This window comes from Zalophus californianus, chromosome 13 (assembly GCF_009762305.2).
Source record: "Zalophus californianus isolate mZalCal1 chromosome 13, mZalCal1.pri.v2, whole genome shotgun sequence".
NCBI lineage: Eukaryota > Metazoa > Chordata > Mammalia > Carnivora > Otariidae > Zalophus > Zalophus californianus.
In genome coordinates, this window is record NC_045607.1 from 78610508 (window position 1) to 78631188 (window position 20681).

The 20681-nt window shown below is 41.7% G+C and overlaps 1 protein-coding gene across 1 annotated transcript; it reads left to right on the forward strand.

Annotated features, from left to right (window-relative positions):
- Positions 1-11918: 11918 nt before the first annotated feature.
- Positions 11919-20220, forward strand: C13H9orf40 (chromosome 13 C9orf40 homolog). The gene is made up of 2 exons (XM_027615258.1): positions 11919-12718; positions 17939-20220. The coding sequence occupies exons 1-2, from the start codon at positions 12296-12298 to the stop codon at positions 18095-18097; spliced, it is 582 nt and encodes a 193-aa protein (XP_027471059.1). The 5' UTR covers positions 11919-12295; the 3' UTR covers positions 18098-20220.
- Positions 20221-20681: the final 461 nt, after the last annotated feature.

Below are 20681 nucleotides of genomic sequence, written 5' to 3' on the forward strand. Positions count from 1 at the left end.
ACCCCACTCCCCGGGTCTGCAAGCTTGCAAGGAGCCTGTCTGGACTTCCATTAGCAATGAGACCACTGCCATGTCTGTGCAGACCCAGCTGATGCCTGACTGGTGTGCTGTTCCATGGGAGAAAATGGGAGCAGGGAGCTACCTATGGTTTGTCTGGTTTAGCCTCTTGCTTATACTGTTGAAGGGATCAGAGGTTTGACTGTTACTTTCATTTTGGCTTCTTGTATTTACCTGCTATTCCAGCACTTAGCAACTCAGCTCGCCCTGGCTCAGATGAGGCGTTAACAGTTTCACACCTTCCTTTCCACTGCAAGCCCTGTCCAAACTATCGGTTGAATTCAAGTGTCTTTTTCCCCTATAGGATCACAGACCAAGAAGTTTAACACATGCATCAGGGGCTACAGCCCAGCTGCGAGGAGACCCACGTTGCCCCCAGCTGGGAGGCGGGGGGGGCCAGTCCAAGGAGACAGTGGGAGGACGGGGTGGGAGGGAAACCCGATTTTCTCCATTGAACTCTGACCCCAGAATTAATGCCCAAGCACTGCTGCTTCCTCCTGTGAGCTCCCAGCATCCAGTGAGTGCTCAGCCCCCAGGGCCCTTTACTTTGTGCTCATGCACATGCCACTGTGCTGTCCGGCCCCAGGCTTCTAGCTTTGGCCACCCTGGCACCCAGAGCCCCAACTTCACTGCCAGCCATGTGTGTCCGTGGCAAGACTGTACACTAATAGGTAAAGCTTCTTCCTCACTTTCGAGGGGCCACCTACACTCAACCAAGTGGCCTTCTGCTTTCAGGTCACCCAAAGCTCTATATTGAATAGCAGATTCCTCATTGCTGACATTAATCTCAGTTGAGGACTCTTTCCTTAGCAGCCACAGCCTTCTGGCCTTCTGGCTGGGACCACAGGGCTTGCTGCTCCATAGTGGTAACATCCCTGTCTCTTCCTGCCAGGAAGAGTGAGCAAATTTGGGTGACTCGCCTCAAACCCACCTCTAGCTGTTCAACATCATTAACAGGACAGAAGGGGTCGCATTACTTTCCTGCCATATTAACCATGAGGCAAGAGCATTTGCTGCTGTATCCTAGGAAGTCTCAGATTCCTGAACTAGCCTGTGCAATCTTGTCTTTCCAAATCTGGAATGCAAAGTCTGTCAGCATCCCAGACTTGTCAACAAAACTGGTGAGTCTGGGGTTTGGTCTTAACCCTACTGACGAGTGAGTAAGTTAGCCTATTAGTTTCGTGCACATTGCCAGAAGACGGGAGAAGTTACACAAAAGTGGAGGGTTCCTGTGTGCCCTTCACCGAGCTTTCATCCCAAAATAACATTTCACGTGACTGTAAGACAGTAATCAAAACCATGAAATGGACATTGGCACGACTGTTACTGAACTATAGACCTTGTTTGAAGCGTGCCAGTTTTTGCAAGTGCTTATTAAAAGATCCTACTTTTAAACTTTTCATTTTAGCTCTAAAATGGGTTTATTGACAGTATGTACCTAGGTCTTGCCTTTTTATTCATTCTGGTTATCTTTTTTTGATAACTTGTAATTGGGTATTTAAACCATTTACATCTTAATTATTGACATGGGTGAATTTAAACCTACCATTTTGCTAGCTTTCTACTTATTCCATTTCTTTCTTTTTTCCTCTTTTCTCACTTACTTCGGGACTATTGATTGCATCTCCACTACTGGTTTATTAGTTACACTTCTTTACAGAAAGAAGTTCCGGTGGTTTCCCTAGGGCTTCTGATACACACTGTTAGCTTGTCACGGCCCACCTTCAAAGTGGTACGCCACTGAATGGATGGCTGTAAGAGTCACCGCTCTTAACAGTGTATCTCCAGTTCCTCTCTTCCAGCGTTCATGATATTGCCACACGTTTTACTTTAATGTGCATAATAAGCCCCAGAATACACGGTTACTATTTTTGCTTTAACTGAATTCTTTTGAAGCAATAAAAATAATACATTTTTTACTTATCTTCATTTTTATAGTTTCTGGTGTGCGGTGCTTTGAAAGTGTCCCCACAGATCCTGTGATACCCCTCCCTTTGGCCTGGCCTCACTCCTCTCCCTCTCAGTGTGGGCTGTAGGGACTCACTTCTAATAAACAGAGGTAGAGACGTTGTGGTTTCCATGACCCCCCCCCCCCCAGCAGCAGCTGTACTGTGCATCATATTGTAAGCCAGGAGGCCTCCCAGCCTCCTGACCTGCTGCAGGTCTTTCTCTTGAGCACCCAATGCAAGGCCATGAGAAAAACCAAATCTTGTGAGTACACACATCCCTTGTATCTGAGACTCCAGCTATTCCAAACTGAGAATGGTAACCCACAATTACCAAGAATGTAAAAAATGTTTGCAAGTCATAAAAGACACTGTAGCTTCCATTCTTCTCTCAGATCACTTGGGTCAGGGGACACAAGGAGACATGCCATGTGGACATTCAAATAACCCTATGGAGAATTCCATGTGGTGAAGAAATAAGGCCTTCTCCAGTTACATGTGTAGAATGAGCTTGGAAGTGGGTCCCCCAGCTCTGGTCAAGCCTTCCAATGAAGCCCCAGCCAACATCTTGATGGCAATCATGTGAGCAACCCTGGTCAGCAATCCTAAACTATCCAGCTGAGCTGATGTTGAATTCCCGACCCACAGACTGAAAAACTGGGTCAGGTTTGTTGGTGTAAACCACTGAGTTTTGGGGTAATTTGTGACAAAACATTCCATTTCTTTATGTGCATCCAAGTTTCCATCTGGTAAACATACTTGCACCTTAAGAACTTTCCTTAACATTTCTCATAGCAGGTCTGCTGGCAATGCATTCTCTTAGATTTTGTCTGAAAAATCCTTTATCTCAAATTTTATTTTGTAAAAGATTTGCTGAATACAGAGTTCTGGGTTGACTTTCATTCTTTAAAGACCACCATTGTTTAGATGAGTACTGTACTGTAATTCTTATTTTTCTCCCTCTGAATGTGTTTCTTTTTAATCTGGCTGCATTCAGTTTTCAGTAGTTTGACTATGACGTACGTGTCTATGCCTGTGTGTTTTGGTTTGCTTTTTGGAATTTGTTCTGTTTGTCCTATCTGTGTGTTTGATGTTACTATTTCTGAAAAATCTTATCTCTTCAATTATTCCTTCTGCCCTATTCTTTCTGGGACTTCTACTGCATGTACATTAGATGGCTTGTTCTTGTCCCACAATTCCTGGATGCTCTGTTCGGGTGTTTTGTCCCTTCCAGTCTCCTGCTTTACCCCAAGTCTTTGTCCTGAGCAATGGAAGGCCATGAAAAAAAAAATCTTATGAGTACAAACATCCTTTGTGTAAGAGACTCCCAACTATTCCAAACTGAGATGCTAATCCACAATTGCCAAAAAGGAAAAATTTTTGCAGATTTCTTAGCTTATGAAACAGCCACTTTTTTTTTTAAGATTTTATTTATTTGAGAGAGAGAGAGAGAACGAGAGATAGAGAGCACGAGAGGGAAGAGGGTCAGAGGGAGAAGCAGACTCCCTGCTGAGCAGGGAGCCCGATGTGGGACTCGATCCCGGGACTCCAGGATCATGACCTGAGCCGAAGGCAGTCGCTTAACCAACTGAGCCACCCAGGCACCCGAAACAGCCACTTTTGACACAAAACTCCTACATCAAAGTCAAAGAATTTACAACTCACAGCAATAGCATTAGCCAGAGTATTAATTTTGGGTCTTACCCTGAGACCCAAATCTCACAGAGTGGGACACAAGACAGTACAAGGTGACACTTGCACAAGCATTGGGTTGCATTACAGGAGAACCCTGAGCTTAGGAAACCTTACTCTTTCATGATGGGCAAGCAGTAAGTGACTGACTTTGCCCTAGGAGAAGATACTATGCTAGATGGTAAATAAACCTACCCTCTGTTCCAGAAGGAGACAGTCTCTATCTATCTTCTAAGCGTGTTTACTTTACATATATCCTTGAAAAGATAATCTAGAATAAAGTTAGCCAGTACCTCTGCTTGCAAAATATGCTGAAATGCAAAAAACCATGGAAAATTGGCTCCCAACAGAAGATAACAGAAGACAGAAACTTTAAGTGTTGCCCTATAGTAAAGAAACTTGTAACCCAGACAAAATACCAGTGTCACTGAGATAATCTGAGGTGGCCCAAAGATGTGTCCCATATGCCCTCTACCCATGTTTCCCAATACACCACCCCGATGACTATTGATAACAGTTTTGTCCCTGGAACATTTTATGCAATACCAAAAAAATGCACATATAAATGTGTGTATATATGTGTGAACCTTACTTTTTTGACTTAATACGTTTTTCCAATTGTTCTATATCCATACACATAAATTCCTTTAATAAAATCTGCATGTTTGTATGTCTAATACACACACACACATAATGCTAACAAGTAACATTTAGGTTCTTTTCAACCTTTTGCTCTTCAGCATTATATTACAATGAATAGTCCAGTACATACTACTTTGTGTCCATTCTCAGTGGACACATTATTACATCTGGTGTAAATTCCTAAAGGTGAACAGTGCATTTTAAAATTTTCATAGATGTTGTCAGACAGCTCTCTTAAAAGGTTACACTTTAAAACAAGGTATCTGTCTCTCAGTATTTTCACCAACACAACCTACTATTAAACATTTTAACAATGGCCAAGCTTATGTTGAAAACTGCATTAAAATCTTTTGTAACATGCAATGTCTTTGTTTTTTTTTGTCTGTTTTGCTCTTCACTATCACAGACGCCTGGGAAGGAAGAAACAGACTGTAGGGACACAGACCAGGTCAGTGTCCCAGCCTATTTACTGTGTGGTGTTCACTTTTTCCTTCAACCCACAAACATTTATTGAGAACCGCACTGTGTCCAGTATAAGGCTTGATCTTGGGGATTCAAAGGTCCGAAGTTAATGTTTTTCCCGTCAGAGCTTACACAGCAGAGGAAAGGTGTCAAACAAGTAATTACCTAATTGTAAGAACTGAGGTCACCATTATAAAGGACAGGTACAGGGTACTCTGAGCAGTAGGGAGGTACTGAGATGTCCCTAAAGAAATGATATTTGAGCTGAGACCTGAAGGAAGCACAGAACTTATCAAACATACACAGAAACAGTCAAGGATCTATATTTCATTTTTCAAGTGTTCCTGCTATAATCACCATTTACTTGTACCTTAATTAGTACAAAGAGGAAAACTGGTATTTTTCCAGGCTGTAAGAAAATTTATACAATTTTCTTTATACTGGTGGGCGCCTGGGTGGCTCAGTTGGTTGGGCGACTGCCTTCGGCTCAGGTCATGATCCTGGAGTCCCTGGATCGAGTCCCGCATCGGGCTCCCTGCTCGGCAGGGGGTCTGCTTCTCCCTCTGACCCTCCCCCATCTCATGTGCTTTCTCTCTCATTCTCTCTCTCTCTCTCAAATAAATAAATAAAATCTTTAAAAAAAAAAAACAATTTTCTTTATACTGGTTGAGTTCTTATAGAATAAAATCAGGTATGTCATAGTCAGTGGTTTGACAATTACAAGGTTGATGAATTTCCTTTTGTATATTATATAAATATATGCTATATATTAGTATATGCTAACATATACTATACTCATATATAATGAATAAATACACTTTACTACAACAAACAAGGAAGAAGGCATATCTCAAAGTTAAAAGTTATAAAACAATATAACCTTGAAGTCAAAGTAAAATCTTACAAGGAAGGCATTTTCTGCTTCGAGTCAAGATGGAATAATGGACCACATTTACCCTCTCACCTAAAACAACCAAAAACCCTGACACAATATATAAAACAACTGCCAACAAAGGCCAGTGATCAATAAGAGGAAACAAGGTGAGCCCTACTCACTGCTTTTGAGTCTCCAGGATATGGCCTTAGGTGGGGAAACCGGGGCCAAGCCTGGCGGTGTGCCTGAACTGAGGACATGATGTTGACAGTCCACGGAAACTGAGGCAGCTAGAGTTTGCAGGACAGAGTACCTGAGAGGAAGAAACTACACAGAGAGCACTCTGGAGATCAGAGCAGAGTCGTCCCCCTCCCCCACCCCCAGAACACCGATCTACAGAGTACTGATGAGTGCATGTGCGTGAGGTAACTTCCCAAGGCCAGAGCAAGAAGCAACAACAAAGTAAACTCGTAATACCCAGTATCCAGTAAAAAATTACCATGTATGCAGACACAGAACAAAACAACATCCCTAGAGAGGAGAAAGACTAATCAATAGAAACCAACCCAGAACCAACACAGATGTTAGAATTAGCAGAGAAGGACATTAAAACAGTGAGCGTAACTGTTCCATGTGTTTAGAAAGTTGTACAGAGATGTAGAGAAGACCTACACTGAACTTCTGGAGATGGTAAGTACATTGTCTGGCATGACAAATACAGTGCATGAGATTAACAGCAGAAAAGGCATGAGAAAAGGAAAGGTTAGTGAGCTTCAAATCATAGCAATAGAAACTAGCCAAAACAGTAAGGGAATAAAGGCCACACTGGCTTTTTTTTTGCTGTCCCAAGCTCATACCAGACATGCTCTTGCTTTAGCACATTTGCACTTGTTATGACCTCTGCCTACAATTACTCACCATAAATACTCAACTCACCCCTGATTTTCCTCAGGTCCCTGCTCAAAAGTCTCCTTATCTGAGAAGCCCTTCTTGACCACCCAATATAAGCCCCCCCAACCTCATTCTGCCTTGTCCTCTCTTGCACCTGACAGATGTACTTGTTTACTGTCTAGCTCCCTCAATATAAGCTTCACGTGGGGAGCCACGGGACAGGGGGTTTTGTTGTGCTTACTGGGGTAACTAGAATTTCCCCTGGTCCATAGCAAATGCTATTTTTCAAGGAGTAATGAGTGAGCATAAGGTTGTGAAGGGGCACAGTTACACTTCTGACATGAGTACCTGGTTGGATGAACGATGGGTTGCGGGGGACACAAGAATGGACTATGAGATGCCTGTGAAACATTCACGCCAAAGTGATGACTAGTCATTCATTCAACAATTACGTACTGAGCACCTGGTACACGCCAGGCACTGTTCTAGGTGCTTGAACATATCCTAAGTGAAAAAAATAAGCAAAAAACCAAGAACGCTACCCTCAAGGAGCTTACTTTTTAGAGAAGGACACAATAAGAATAATAAATAAGTGAATCATGTAATAAATTGGAAGGTGGTATGTGCTATAGAAAAAAAAATAGCAGGCAAAGGGAATCTCAAGAGTCCTGGGCAGTGCTAAGTGAGTTGAAATTTTAAATAGGGTGGTCGGGACTGGGCTTATTGAGAAGTTACAAGGGTCTGATGCTTTGGGGTGAGGTTCATCTGTTAAATTGGCAATAATACCTGTCATGGAGTTCTGAGGACTAAATGAGATATGTAAAAGGTCTGGCGAATACACAGTTGCTAAAAAAATTTCAAACCACTTCCCCACCCTAAACTGCTGTAGGGCTTTAATCAGTCTGAAACAGGCAAATTTTAAGATAAGCAGAATGTGAGTGTGCATCCCTTCTTTACCAAGAAGACACGAAGGGAAAAGTATCCGTCTGTGTTGCTTTGCTGTTACTAATGATGAGTTCTGAGTCATTATCCATAAGAAGTGCTGGGGAAAGAAATCAGAGTTACTTACACAAAATTAGAGAATAGGAAGAAGATCCTATTGGGTCAATATAAAAGTGCACCTGGACAGGGTGAGGGTGGGAGTGAAGGGTTGCAAGATTTCTGCTTTATATGAAGTGATACAGTGTTAACTTCAAGTAAACGGTGGAAAGTTAAAGATGTATATTGCAATCCTTGGAGCAACCACTGAAAATTCATGCAAAGAGGTATTTAAGTTAATAGATTAAATTAAATTTAAATTCAAAACAATACTGAATTAATCCAAAAGAGGTCTGGAAAGGATGTACAGAGTCAAAAAAGAAAGGGAACAGACAGCAAATAAATAGTAAAAGACTAGACTTAAATCCAGTCATCTCAGTAATTTCTATCAAGTGTTAAAGCACTAAACAATTAAAATACAGAAACTGCCAGAATGTCACAAAAGCAAGACCCAACTATATATGTTGTCTCCAAGAGAAACATTAAATATAAAGATAAACTGAAAGTAAATGGCTGGAAAAAAAGATGTGCTGTGCAAATGGTAAGCATAAGAGGGCTGGAACTGCTATAAGATCAAAGAAAGACAACTTGAAAATGAAGAGCATTACCAGATATAAAGAGGGATATTTCATAAGAACAAAGGGTTAATACATCAGAGACATAACAATCATAATATATGTGTGCCTAATAATGGAGCTTCAAAACACATAGAAAAAAACTGACAACTAAAAGGAGAAACAGAAAAATCTCCTGTCCTAGTTGGATATTTAACACCTATTTCTTAGCAATTCATAGAACGTTTAGACCAAAAAATCCCCCCAAAAAAACAAAAAACCCCAAATCTGTAAAGACACATAATATCTGAGAAACACTACCAACCACATTGACCTAAGTGACACTGATAGAGCACTATGCCGAATACCTGCAGGATATTATGTTCTTTCCAAGAACACATGTTACATGTACCATGATAATTCATATGCTGGGTCATAAAATAAATCTCAACAAATTTAAAAGGATTAAAACCACACAGATAATGAATTAAACGAGAAAGGAATTAAACTAGAAATCAATAAGAAAAAGATACCTAGGAAAACCTCCAATACTTGAAAAGTTAACACAAATAATCCACAGGTCAAAAAAGAAATCAAGGAATGCAATGTACAGCATAGGGAATACAGTCAATAATTTTGTAATAACTGTAAAGTGACAGATGGTAACTAGACTTATCATGGGGATCATTTCATAATGTATAAAAATATCAAATCACTATGATGTACACCTGAAAACAGGATACAGCATGTCAATTAGACTTCAATTAAAAAAAAAAAATCATGGGGCGCCTGGGTGGCTCAGTTGGTTGGGCGACTGCCTTCGGCTCAGGTCATGATCCTGGAGTCCCGGGATCGAGTCCCACATTGGGCTCCCTGCTCAGCAGGGAGTCTGCTTCTCCCTCTGACCCTCTTCCCTCTCGTGCTCTCTATCTCTCATTCTCTCTCTCTCAAATAAATAAATAAAATCTTTAAAAAAAAAAAAATCATGAACAAGTATGCTCATTGCACACTATTTCTTTTTTTTTTAAGATTTTATTTATTTATTTGACAGAGAGAGAGACAGCGAGAGAGGGAACACAAGCAGGGGGAGTGGGAGAGGGAGAAGCAGGCTTCCCGCTGAGCGGGGAGCAGGACCCTGGGATCATGACTTGAGCCAAAGGCAGACGCTTAACGACTGAGCCATGCAGGTGCCCCTGCACACTATTTCTAACTGCAAAAATCTGAAAAAAATCAAACATTTATCAATAGATTCTTATGATGAAATACCATACTTAGTATCAATGAATGAAATATGATTACATGCACAAAAATATTAAATAAGGAAAATAGGAAAGCAAAGAACTCAATATTTTAAGTAGGCAAAATATTTGAACATTTTACAAAGAAGACACAGGGCACGGGGGTGGCTCAGTCGGTTAAGCGCCTGCCTTCAGCTCAGGTCATGACCCCAGGGTCCTGGGATGGAGCCCCACATCGGGCTCCCTGCTCAGTGGGGAGTCTGCTTCTCCTTCTACCCCTCCCCTCTTCTCGTGATCTCTCTCACTTTCCCTCACAAATAAATTATTTAAAAAAAAAGAAGCGATACAGATAGCAAATAAACTATCATTAGTCAACATCATTAGTCATTAGGGAAATGTAAATTAAAATTATAATAAGATACATGAGATACCGGTTTAGAAAGACTAAAAATAAAGTCTGACCATACCAATTGTTGGAGAGCATGTGTAGGAACTGGAGTTCTCATACACTGCCGATGGGAAAGTAAAATGGTGTAACCACTTTTGGCAATTTGCTAGAAAACTGAAGACACCTACCACATGGTCCAGCCATTCTACTCCTAGGTATGTACCCCAGAGAAAAGAAATCTTACGTCCATACGAAGCCTTACACACAAATGTTCTCAGCAGCTTTATCTGTACAGCCCCAAACTGGAAGCAACCTACATGTCCATCAACAGGTAAATGGAGAAACAAATTATGATACAGCCACACAATGGAGAAGTACTGAGTAATAAAATTTTGAATGAACATGTGATAGCATGAATGAATCTCAAAATAATTGTGCTGAAGGAAGCCAAACAAGAACAGCATATACTGTGATTCCATTTATATAAAACTCCAGAAAATGCAAATTAATCTATAATGACAGAAAGTAAAGCACTGGTTACCTTCCCCTGGAAGGAACCAGGGCAGGAGAGAGGAATCACAAAAGGGCAAATGGAAACCTTTGGGGCTGATGGAGATGTGTATTATCTTAATTGTGGCTATGATTTCACAGGAATATACATATGTCAAAATTCAGCAAAGTAAACACTTTAAATATATGCATTTTATTTTATGTCAATTAAGGCTCCATAAAGTGTTAAAAAAAAAACACACAGCAAAACCAAAAATGTTATTTAGGAACACAAACACAAATGAGAAAATTACAAAGTAAAGCAAAGGGACGGTTAAGTCAAAATTCAAAACAGCAATTACCTGGAGTGGAAGAAAGAGAGAAAGGCACCAGTGGGAGAAGCAGGTAGGGACCTTGTCATGTTCTGGCCCAAGTAATATCCTATTTATAAAACCGGGTGTTGGGCATCTTACTATCATTCCTTTGTGTTTTACACAACCTTTTGTATGTATGATGTATTTCACAATGTAGAAAAACAGAGTCTGTGGTGAGGACCCCAAAGGAATGTACCTCTATTAGCTAGCCCGCATTTTATCATTTTTGGGAAGGACACCCTCAAAACTTTTCAAATACAAGTAAGGTCTTTCATATCTGATCTGTGTGATCTGCTCTTTGAGACTGACAGGTTATCCAATTTCAAAGAAGAAGGAATGGAAAGATCAAGCAGAAAAGCTATTTAACACCGTAACTTATTATATTTCTGTGCCTATTAAGTAAGTCGTTGCCTATCTTCTCAGAACCTTAGCATGGGGTAAATAGTATAGAGGTTAAGTACTTACCAGCTAGCGCACAGTTATCTTCCTTGCACTTTCTCTCGATCATGTAGCTCTCTTCCTCATTTTTGTTTACTTGGTTACTATCTTTATCAACCATCAAAATACAAGCTATCGTAAATTCACTGCTCTCATCCCCCTCCCTTCGCCTGATAACAAATTCTGCTGTGAGGAAGGTCTTGGAATCTCACTTTAGACCCTCGCACCGAGTAAGAAGGGAACTCTGTGTGCTTCCCACATAATTTAAGAGCCAAACAAGTTTAGGTTTCAGTTGGAAAAGGAAGAGCGGTGCTCCGGGCTTGGCTCTGGGATGAGCTATTTTCGATGAGCTGCACATGTCCTCTGCAACTTCATCAGTGAATTTTTAATCAAAAGATCTTCGAAGAACGTGGTGCCAATTCACTTTCCACGACAGCCACTGCAAAACATACACTTCGTTGGGTTTTGTTTTGTTCCGCTTGGTTTTTGCGTGTTGGCTTTAGCGACTTCCCTCAGCCGCCACCCCCCGTACAGCAGTCCGCCTGAAATGATCATTCAGTGTGGCGCTGGAGCCTCTCAACATTAGTTTGCTGCAAGTCTGTACCTCCTGGAGGTGATTTTAACCTCCTGGAAGCGTCCCTGAGGCCACTGACTCGAGTTAAGGTAATATTAACAAATACATTCTAAACGTCTTAAACCCACACCGCTTTACCAAGCTCGGGATTTGCACAGCCGCTCCCCACCCCTCGGCAAACAAGGTCACGCCCTCCGGGGGACCAAGCCACTGGGCCTTTAATAAAGCCGGGGCCGCTTTCCCGCCGCCCCCCCCCTCCGCCTCCGCCACAACCCCCGAGCGCGCACTTCCGGCCGCGGGGGCGTTCGGGAGCGCGCCTCGCGAGTCTCCACCAACCAGCGGCTCCGCCTGCCCGGCGCGAGTACGCGCGCGCACATTTATGCGCAGGTTCGAATCTCCGCCGCTTCGCGGTAGCTCCCCAACGTCCGGCAGTAGCTCGGCCGCAGTGAGGGCAGCGCGCGCGGGCTGCGCCGGGCCCGGCCGCCCCACCCACTCCGCCCGCCCCAACTGCCCGCCGCCCGCTCGCCCTGAGCAGGTCCTCGCCCGCCCTCGCGCGCTCCGCCCTCGCCCTCCGCCCCCGGAGTTATCCGCGCTCGGCCTCCCGCGCCGGGCGGGCTCCGCCCGAGGCTCCGGAGCCCATGGCCAAGCGGCGTGCGGCCGAGCCGCTGACGTTCCACGTGCCTTGGAAGCGGCTCCTGCTCTGCGACTTCCCCGAGGAGCCGCCGCCGCTCTGGATCCCGCCGCCGGGGGCCTCCCATCCCGGGCAGCCGGTCGGCGTCCCGGAGCTGCCCCGAAAGCGCAAAATCGACGCGGGGGCTATGACTGAGCCTTCAGCTTCGCCCAGCAAGCGCCGCGACGGCCAGGACAGCAGCGTTCCGGGCGGCGTGCAGCGTGAGGGCCGAGGCCTGGAGACGGGCGAGCCGCCGCAGCCGCTGCCTCCCGTGCGGCCCCCGGGGCCAGGGGAGGAGCCCCGGGGCGCCCGGCCCCCGAGGGGCGGTGGCGACGACGGGGCGGGGCGCACAGAGCCGCGGCGGGGAGACTGGGGGGCAGCACCGCGCCAGGTAGGGGCTGGGGGCTGGCTGAGCGCTCCAGAGGGCGGGCGGGGTGAGGGGATAGGGCATCACCCTTTACGCAGCCACTGCGCGCCCCGGGAGGGAACAGATTGTTCCCGTCTTGACTCGGGTTCATCAAGAAGCCCCAAAAGGCGAAAAGCCGGGGTCCCTGCTGCAGGAAGGACTCGGACTCCTAGGCTACACAGGAAGAGCCCCAGAGCCCTTGGCCTCTTGGCAGCGTTTGGGGAGAGAGAGTCCTGTGGGCTGAAAGCACCTGGCTAAACGAGGGGAAAACAGACCGTCCGGTGAGGTAGACGTGGGCTTGCACCTTCAGTGCCTGTCCTGTGTAAGAGGGAAGCAGGAGTGTGGGTCACGACAGACTTGAGCTTTCCGGAGACTTTGACCGTGAACCGCGATAGGTCTGCTCAAATGGAGAAATTTCTCGGTGCAGCGCGCCTTCCTTGGCTTAACAGTGATTTCTTCAAGAATTCGTGATAGATTTCTTTCTAAAGAGGGTGACCAATGTGGTGGCCATCACTTGGATGGCCTGCAAGCATGGGACAGCACTTTTGGTAGAGAGGAAGGCCCCTCGTCCCTATCTTGGGAAAAGGCATTTAAAAACTCACAGGGTTAGATCGGATCCAATGAGGAAGGACCATTGTTGAAAATTAATTTGGACCCTAAAGTAAACCGTATACTAGGATCATATATAAGAGTTCTTATTCTTTGGGGAACGAGCCTGCCCCATCTCGGCACCTAAGAGCTGATTTGTCTAGATCTGTGCTGTTCAATATGGCAGCCACTAACTGTGTGGAACAACTGAAAACTTGAAATGTGACTAGTCCAAATGGAGTTGGTGCCATAAGTGTAAAATACGCTCTAGATTTCGAAGATCTCAAAAATTTTTATATTGATGACCCATTGAAAGAACTCGGAGATACTTGGTTGAATAAAATGTATGAAAATTTACCTGTTGTACTTTTTTTAGTATGGCCACTAGAAAAATTTATGTTTGTGGCTGGCATTATATATTGGACAGCTTTGGTCTAGACTTAGGAATTAAAGGCTGCCTTTTGGCAGTTCTGGGTTGACTTACCAGAAGCTTTGGGAATAGGAAGACCAAATATAGGGCTCAATTCACCAAACTCTTCAAGCACCACATCATAGCATCCATCTCACATTTTGCCAATGTTTTAAGTATCTTATGCGGAATTTACCTAATGCCTTGCTAGACAAAAAGTGAATTGAGGTTCCTTTGGCAGGACTTCTTGGTGAAAAACCCAATAAAATGAGAATTTGGTAGTTGGGAAGGAGCTTTTTCTGTGGTTGTGAGAAATTACCTTTGGACAGTAACGAGGATTTCTGGATGAAATTCTAAATTGTAAATATTTCCACCCCCAGTTGTCTTGGAATTTAGAAAACGGGTTTTTTTAGACTTTTTTTTTTTCCAGGTTGCTTTTAGATGTTCAAAATCCGCTTACTTAAAACCGAATGATAGCACTTACGTTTTGAAAACAGAATAGTTAGAATTTACAGTTACAGCATGTGTTGCCAATGACAAACCCTAAAGTAACCCCAGAATGATAGTCATCCAGACCTATTTGATATGGAGATAACTACTGTGCACTTTGAAAACTCTTCCTCTTGAGACCATTTTGGCGCCCCACCCATATATGGACTTGTCTTTTCTACCAGAACATATTGACTGCAGTATGCCACAGGTTGATAAGAAGGAAATATGGAGGATTTTTTAGTGGACTGACACAGACCCCTTCTTAGAATCTCTTAGACACACCAGTATCTTTTTTTTTTTTTTTAAGATTTCATGTATTTGGCAGAGACACAGCGAGAGAGCGAACACAAGCAGGGGGAGTGGGAGACGGAGAAGCAGGCTTCCCACCGAGCAGGGAGCCCGATGCAGGGCTCGATCCCAGGAAGATGCAGGGCTCGATCCCAGGACCCTGGAATCCCGGCCTGAGCCGAAGGCAGACGCTTAACGACTGAGCCACCCAGGGGCCCCATACACCAGTATCTTTCACAGCAGTGACTACATCTGGCCGCTCTGCTTCCTAGTCACTATAGCTCCATGGCAAGGACTAAGTTTGGCCATAGGGGTACCTTCTTCACCAAGACAATCCCTATTCTTTTCTTTTGGCAAAAACCTAGGAATTCTCGTGTTTCTTCCTTTTGTTAGTTTTGTTTGTGAGCTTCTTGTCTAATGCAAATTTAAGAGAGGAACATGTTTTCTCCAGCCCTCTTTCCTGCCTCCAAAGATGGAGGTTTTTTGTTTTAAGGGATTTCCAGTGAATTACCAAGATACAGGGTATAATGAAAACATGGAGAAGTTAAAAAGGCTTTTCAATTCATGCAGTATATGTCTCCCTGGTTCCTGGCATTCGGAATAGTCCCTACTCTCACCCTTGGGATCTCATTTAGGAAAAAGTTTCTCAAAAATGTCCTTTCTACATTGAGGATTCAGTTTAGGCAGAATAATGATACCTTTTTTCTGTCCTACAACCTCAATATTTTTTGAGTTGTCTCAGATGTTTTTGTTGTTTTTTTTTCTGTTGTTTTGTTTTGGTGTTTTTAGCCAGAGAACTAAAATAAAACCAGGTATTACTTAATTAAATATTTATGTTTTCTCCTGATAGTGTCACTTTATGCAGATTCATTGCTCTGTGCTGACCTTCACTATTAGCTATTTTTAATGGAAAGTAAGAAGAAATGTTTTTTTTTCCTATTCCTAAGAAGAAAGTAATGAATGATTCATGGGTTTCTTGGGCTATAATATCTAGCAGTATTGAGCAATTACAGTACTAATCCTTTTTTTTTTAAGATTTTTTATTTATTTATTTCAGAGAGAGAATGAGAGATAGAGAGCACGAGAGGGAAGAGGGTCAGAGGGAGAAGCAGACTCCCTGATGAGCAGGGAGCCCGATGCGGGACTCGATCCCGGGACTCCAGGATCATGACCTGAGCCGAAGGCAGTCGCTTAACCAACTGAGCCAGCCAGGCGCCCTACAGTACTAATCCTTAATTTTAAAGAGAGTCCTGGGGGCGCCTGGGTGGCTCAGTCGGTTTAGCGTTGGACTTGATTTTGGCTCAGGTCATGATCTCAGGGTTGTGAGATCATGGACCTAGTTGGGCTCTGTGCTGGGCATGAAGCCTGCTTAAGATTCGTCCTCTCCCTCTGCCCCTCCCCCCCAAAATAAATAAGTAGATAGGTAGAAATATATTTTATTTTTTTTATTTTTTTTAGGATTTTATTTGAGAGAGAGAGAATGAGAGATAGCACGAGAGGGAAGAGGGTCAGAGGGAGAAGCAGACTCCTTGCTGAGCAGGGAGCCCGATGTAGGACTCGATCCCGGGACTCCAGGATCATGACCTGAGCACGAAGGCAGTCGCTTAATCAACTGAGCCACCCAGGCGTCCCAGGTAGAAATATATTTTTAAAAAAAAGAAAAAGAGCCCTGCATTTTACCGATGAGGAAACAGACTTAGATCAAGGTCAGAGTTAGTGGGTGGTGGAGTTATCATGCAAACCCAGGTCTATCTGGTGGCAAAGTTTGTGCTCTTAGCTTACTAGGTTACACTGATGTCATTAAAGGATCTTTTTTGGGCCCATGTTTATAAGTAGATATTTTGAACAGATTTTTTCCAAAAGGCAGAGATATTTTAACCCTTCTTGCTTATCAAAATGAATTTTGGGAGGGGCATCGTTTGAATTACTGCATTTTTTTTCCCCCAGTGTAAAGAAATTCCAAAGACACTCTTAATTCTCTAAGCCTTAGTGTCTAAGGCACTCAGTGTACTTCCTACTGAAATTTCCTAATAGGCTTGTGTGGTCCAGTAAAGTAACTAGCAACATGTGGCTATTGAGCATTGAAATGTGGCCAGTCTGAATAGTGCTGGGAGTGTAAAATACTTGCCAGATTGTGAAAACTTAGTATGACAAAAAGAATGTAAAATATTTCATTAATTTTTTAAAATATTGACTGCATGTTGAAATGATAATATTTTTGATATATCAGGTCAAATAAAATATTGTTAAGAGTAATTCCATCTGTTTCTTTTTTACTTTTTAAAATTACATACGTGGCTTTCATTATATTTCTGTTGGATAGTGGTGTTATAGCAAATATGAGCCTAAAGTGAAAACACAACCAAGTAGAATAGATAATAAATACTCATCTGGGTAGAGTGTTAACCTTCAGACTGGTCACCTTGGAATCCTGTATATAATTCCAGTGCTGCTTCCTTGCACAAAGTATTTTTGGGTTGCTTTTGAAATTCTGTGCCAATTTTGAACTTCATTGGAACATCAGCTTCACTTCATAGTAACTTGAAACAATATTACAGCCATTCAAAGGAATCTGTTGATTCCTTTGAATCAATCTGTTGACCCTTAAACAGGACAGTACTCACCTTGGATTTGTCAGTGTTAGTATACTGATTTAAAAGTCCTGCCATGTACCAAATATTGTATCTTTAATAAAATAATCAGTTTAAGATTTTCTTGATTTTTAGCATGTTTATAGCCTAAAGTTTTTTGACAAGGCATCACAATATTTTAGCGAATGTAAAGTTAATCCCTTAAAATACCAAACCTCAGGGGAAAGACCAAAAATAAGTTTTAGGTATGTGTGTATTCAATTGTTTCCCTCACTGAAAGGTTAAAAAAAAAAAAATTTAAGACCGTTTTCCAATGTTTTCTTTGGTTGAAAAATAGGAAAAAATTATCAAGAAGAGATGCTCCTGGGGGCGCCTGGGTGGCTCAGTCATTAAGCATCTGCCTTCGGCTCAGGTCATGATCCCAGGGTCCTGGGATCGAGCCCCACATCATGCTCCCTGCTCCATTGGAAAGCCTGCTTCTCCCTCTCCCACTCCCCCTGCTTGTGTTCCCTCTCTTGCTGTGTCTCTCTGTCAAATAAATAAATAAAATCTTTAAAAAAAAAAAAAGATGCTCTTGGAAGAAATTCTTTTAAATTTAAACTACTAACAAAATATTTTCACAAATCCATGAATATGAAAATGCACAGATTTGACTGAGTCCATGAAGCACTTTGATTAGGCAGAATTTAAAGGTGTGTTTGTTGAGGATGCAAAGTAAAAGACCACAAAATCTTAATGTGAGTTTGCTTTTAAAACAAGAATATTTGTTTCCTGAAAAAAAAAAAATGACTTTCTATAAACCGTTGATGTACTTTCATCTTTCTTTTCTCCCTAAAGCTCAATGAAGAATTTTGGCAGTATAACACCTTCCAGTACTGGAGGAATCCTTTACCACCTATTGATCTGGCAGACATTGAAGATGTAGTTGAAGACAACCTGCCAGAAGCAACGCTTCAGGGCAAGGATGAAGTGGTTGAGATTGACATGGAGTCCTGACAGAGGGGCTGAAGAATAGGTTTCTTCTGAATTTGAGGAGGCACCTCTTAAATGAATTCACATATTCTTAAGGAAAAAAGTTATTTTCCATACTTGATGTGATACCATTCCCAAGCCTGAAAAATGAGGAAAAGTTGTTTTAAAGATAAATGCCTACAGTCAGTGCTGAAACTTTCAAAAGGGATTTGTCAAGGATGTAGTGCAGTTACAGGGGAAGTGTTTTATATATGTACTCTTAAAGAAAAATTTGTGTTTAGACTCAATTTGAAAATACTGATCTTATAGAAAGGAATTCTGACAGTTTTAGAAGTAGGTGGGGAACACTCAAATATTCCTCTTCTCTGTACCAAAAAGTTAATTTGTGGTACATGAAATGAATATTGTTTTATAATAACTCTTATTAATAAAATGCTTTCTAGTACATTGTATTGACTCCTCTAAGTTGAATGGATAGCTGACTGAAACATCTATGCAAACTTAAAATGTAGGGGGTTAAAGGTGGTATAGTTTTAAAAGAACTTTCTAAATGTAAAGTAGTGAGAATTTCATTTGGGTAGCACGTTTGCATAGTTTCCAGTGTTTGATATTTGTTGGGGCATCCTAAATGGATAAAGAACAATGAGGAGCAAATAGGTGCTTCCCCCCTTTTCCTAGGATGAAAAGAAAGAAATTTAGTTGTATTTCTTAATTTCTTGGTTTTGAATTGTTTTGACGGCATGGTTTTTATTGCTTCTAACTTAAGACTTGTTCTCAACACAGACGACACTTCAGAAACCCTTGCCTGAGCCCCACTGGAGAGACTCCCTTTAACTGAGATGGGCCTTGGTTATAGCTATTTTTTTAAGCACCAGTCCTCCTTTTCCCCAGTCCTAATGTGCAGACAACTTTGAGAACCACCAGACTAATGGTAGTTTTTCCTATTTAAAGGAGATAACTAATTTGAGATGAAGCAACTCCTCTTAATTAGCTTTGTTTTTATTTTGCTCTTTTGGTGGCTTTGTTACAACTTAAATTATTGTGTTATTACTATTTCATTGTTAAAAAAATAAAGTAAGCAGTTTGTGTTTGAGTTGAGTATCAATGATTAAGTTAATTAACTTTTGTACTACATCTAGAATGTTGGCTTTGTAATCAAGTAACTTGTCCTTGTATATTTTTTGTTGGTGACAGTAGATCCAAAATTCAGAAAGGGTGATAAATGCCCATGAGAGAGAAAAAAAAGCCCAATGTTTTTTATATATCTGTAGATTTAAGTATGGGTTGACATTAATGAGAATATTCTAGAACAAAGGACATGTACTGTGGTTAAGAAGGCTTTGGTGTCAGACATGATTCAAAGGCTTGTACTGCCACTTTCTACTTATGTAACATTAAGCAAGTTATTTTTCATCTTCAAGCCCCAGGTTCCTTAATTGTAAAATGAGAAACAATAAATAGTATCTACCTCAGAGAGGCTATGTTTATTGTCAAGCAATGTACTAAGTACTTTAACTGCATCTTGTTTAATTCTCATAAATAACCTTATTGTAGGTTAAAAAAATTGAGTAAATGTGCTTTTTGTAGTTATACTTAATTCCACTTTAAGTTGCCACTAGAAATTTCAGGATAAGAATTGGAATTGAAATAACAAGGATGGCAAGCAAGTGGGGGAAGCAGTTAAATTGCTGTGGAAATAAAATGGCAAACTTTCTTTCCCCTCCTGTTTGACTTGAGGGTAGGAAGGGGTCTGTGTTTGTTCACTGCTCTTCCTATTGCCAGGAACAGTGCCTGTCACATAGTAGATAGTCAATAAAAATTGCATGAGCAAATTAATAAGTGTTCTATTAATGGGCAGGTAATGGCAACCATTTTCTAGGAACATATCCCAAAGCTAGGCATTTTACCAAAGATGTTCATAAAAAAGATGTGTCACAGAGAGCAAATAGTAAAACATTGGAAATAGTAAAACACTGGAAACAACGTAAAAACTAAGACGTGTCCACCTAATGAACTGTAGGAGGTGGTCATCTACTTTAACGAGAAATTTCATAGGATACTACATGGCAGGTGAGTGAATAGGAGATTCAAAGAGTGCTCAGATGCGTTTCTGGCTGGATCAGTTGGTAGAGCTATGCAACTCTTGATCTCAGGGTTGTGGGTTCAAGCCCCACCATGAATGTTAAAGCTTACTTGGAAAAAAAAAAAAAACCTCAATTTGAGTTTTTGAGCATTATGTGTCAAATAGCATACAAAATTATAAAGATTCAGGAAAAATACTTGGTATCAATATGTTGAAGGCTGAACATTTTTATATAGGTGTATATATAGTTTAGTATAAATACTTACATTTAATATATAGAATATGAAAATGTAAAGATGTATACATACATGTGTGTGTAGAGAGAGATTTGAAATAATCCCATTCTTTTAGAAAAAATTGTTAGTGAACCTCAAGATGATTTGGCAAAATTGGTGGATAAATTAAGATGGAAATTTAAAAGAATTTTTTTTAAGTTGTATACACTTCACCCAGATTCCCTAATATAGCATCTTACATTAGCACAGTACAATTATGAAAATGAGGAAATTAATGTTAATATAATTC

What these genes read in the sequence shown, in the direction of transcription:
- C13H9orf40 (XM_027615258.1), top strand. Translation starts at nt 12,296, where the DNA reads ATGGCCAAGCGGCGTGCGGCCGAGCCGCTGACGTTCCACGTGCCTTGG. An exon ending in GGGGGGCAGCACCGCGCCAG is followed by an intron (nt 12,719 to 17,938) that starts GTAGGGGCTGGG and finishes TTCTCCCTAAAG; the next exon opens with CTCAATGAAGAATTTTGGCA.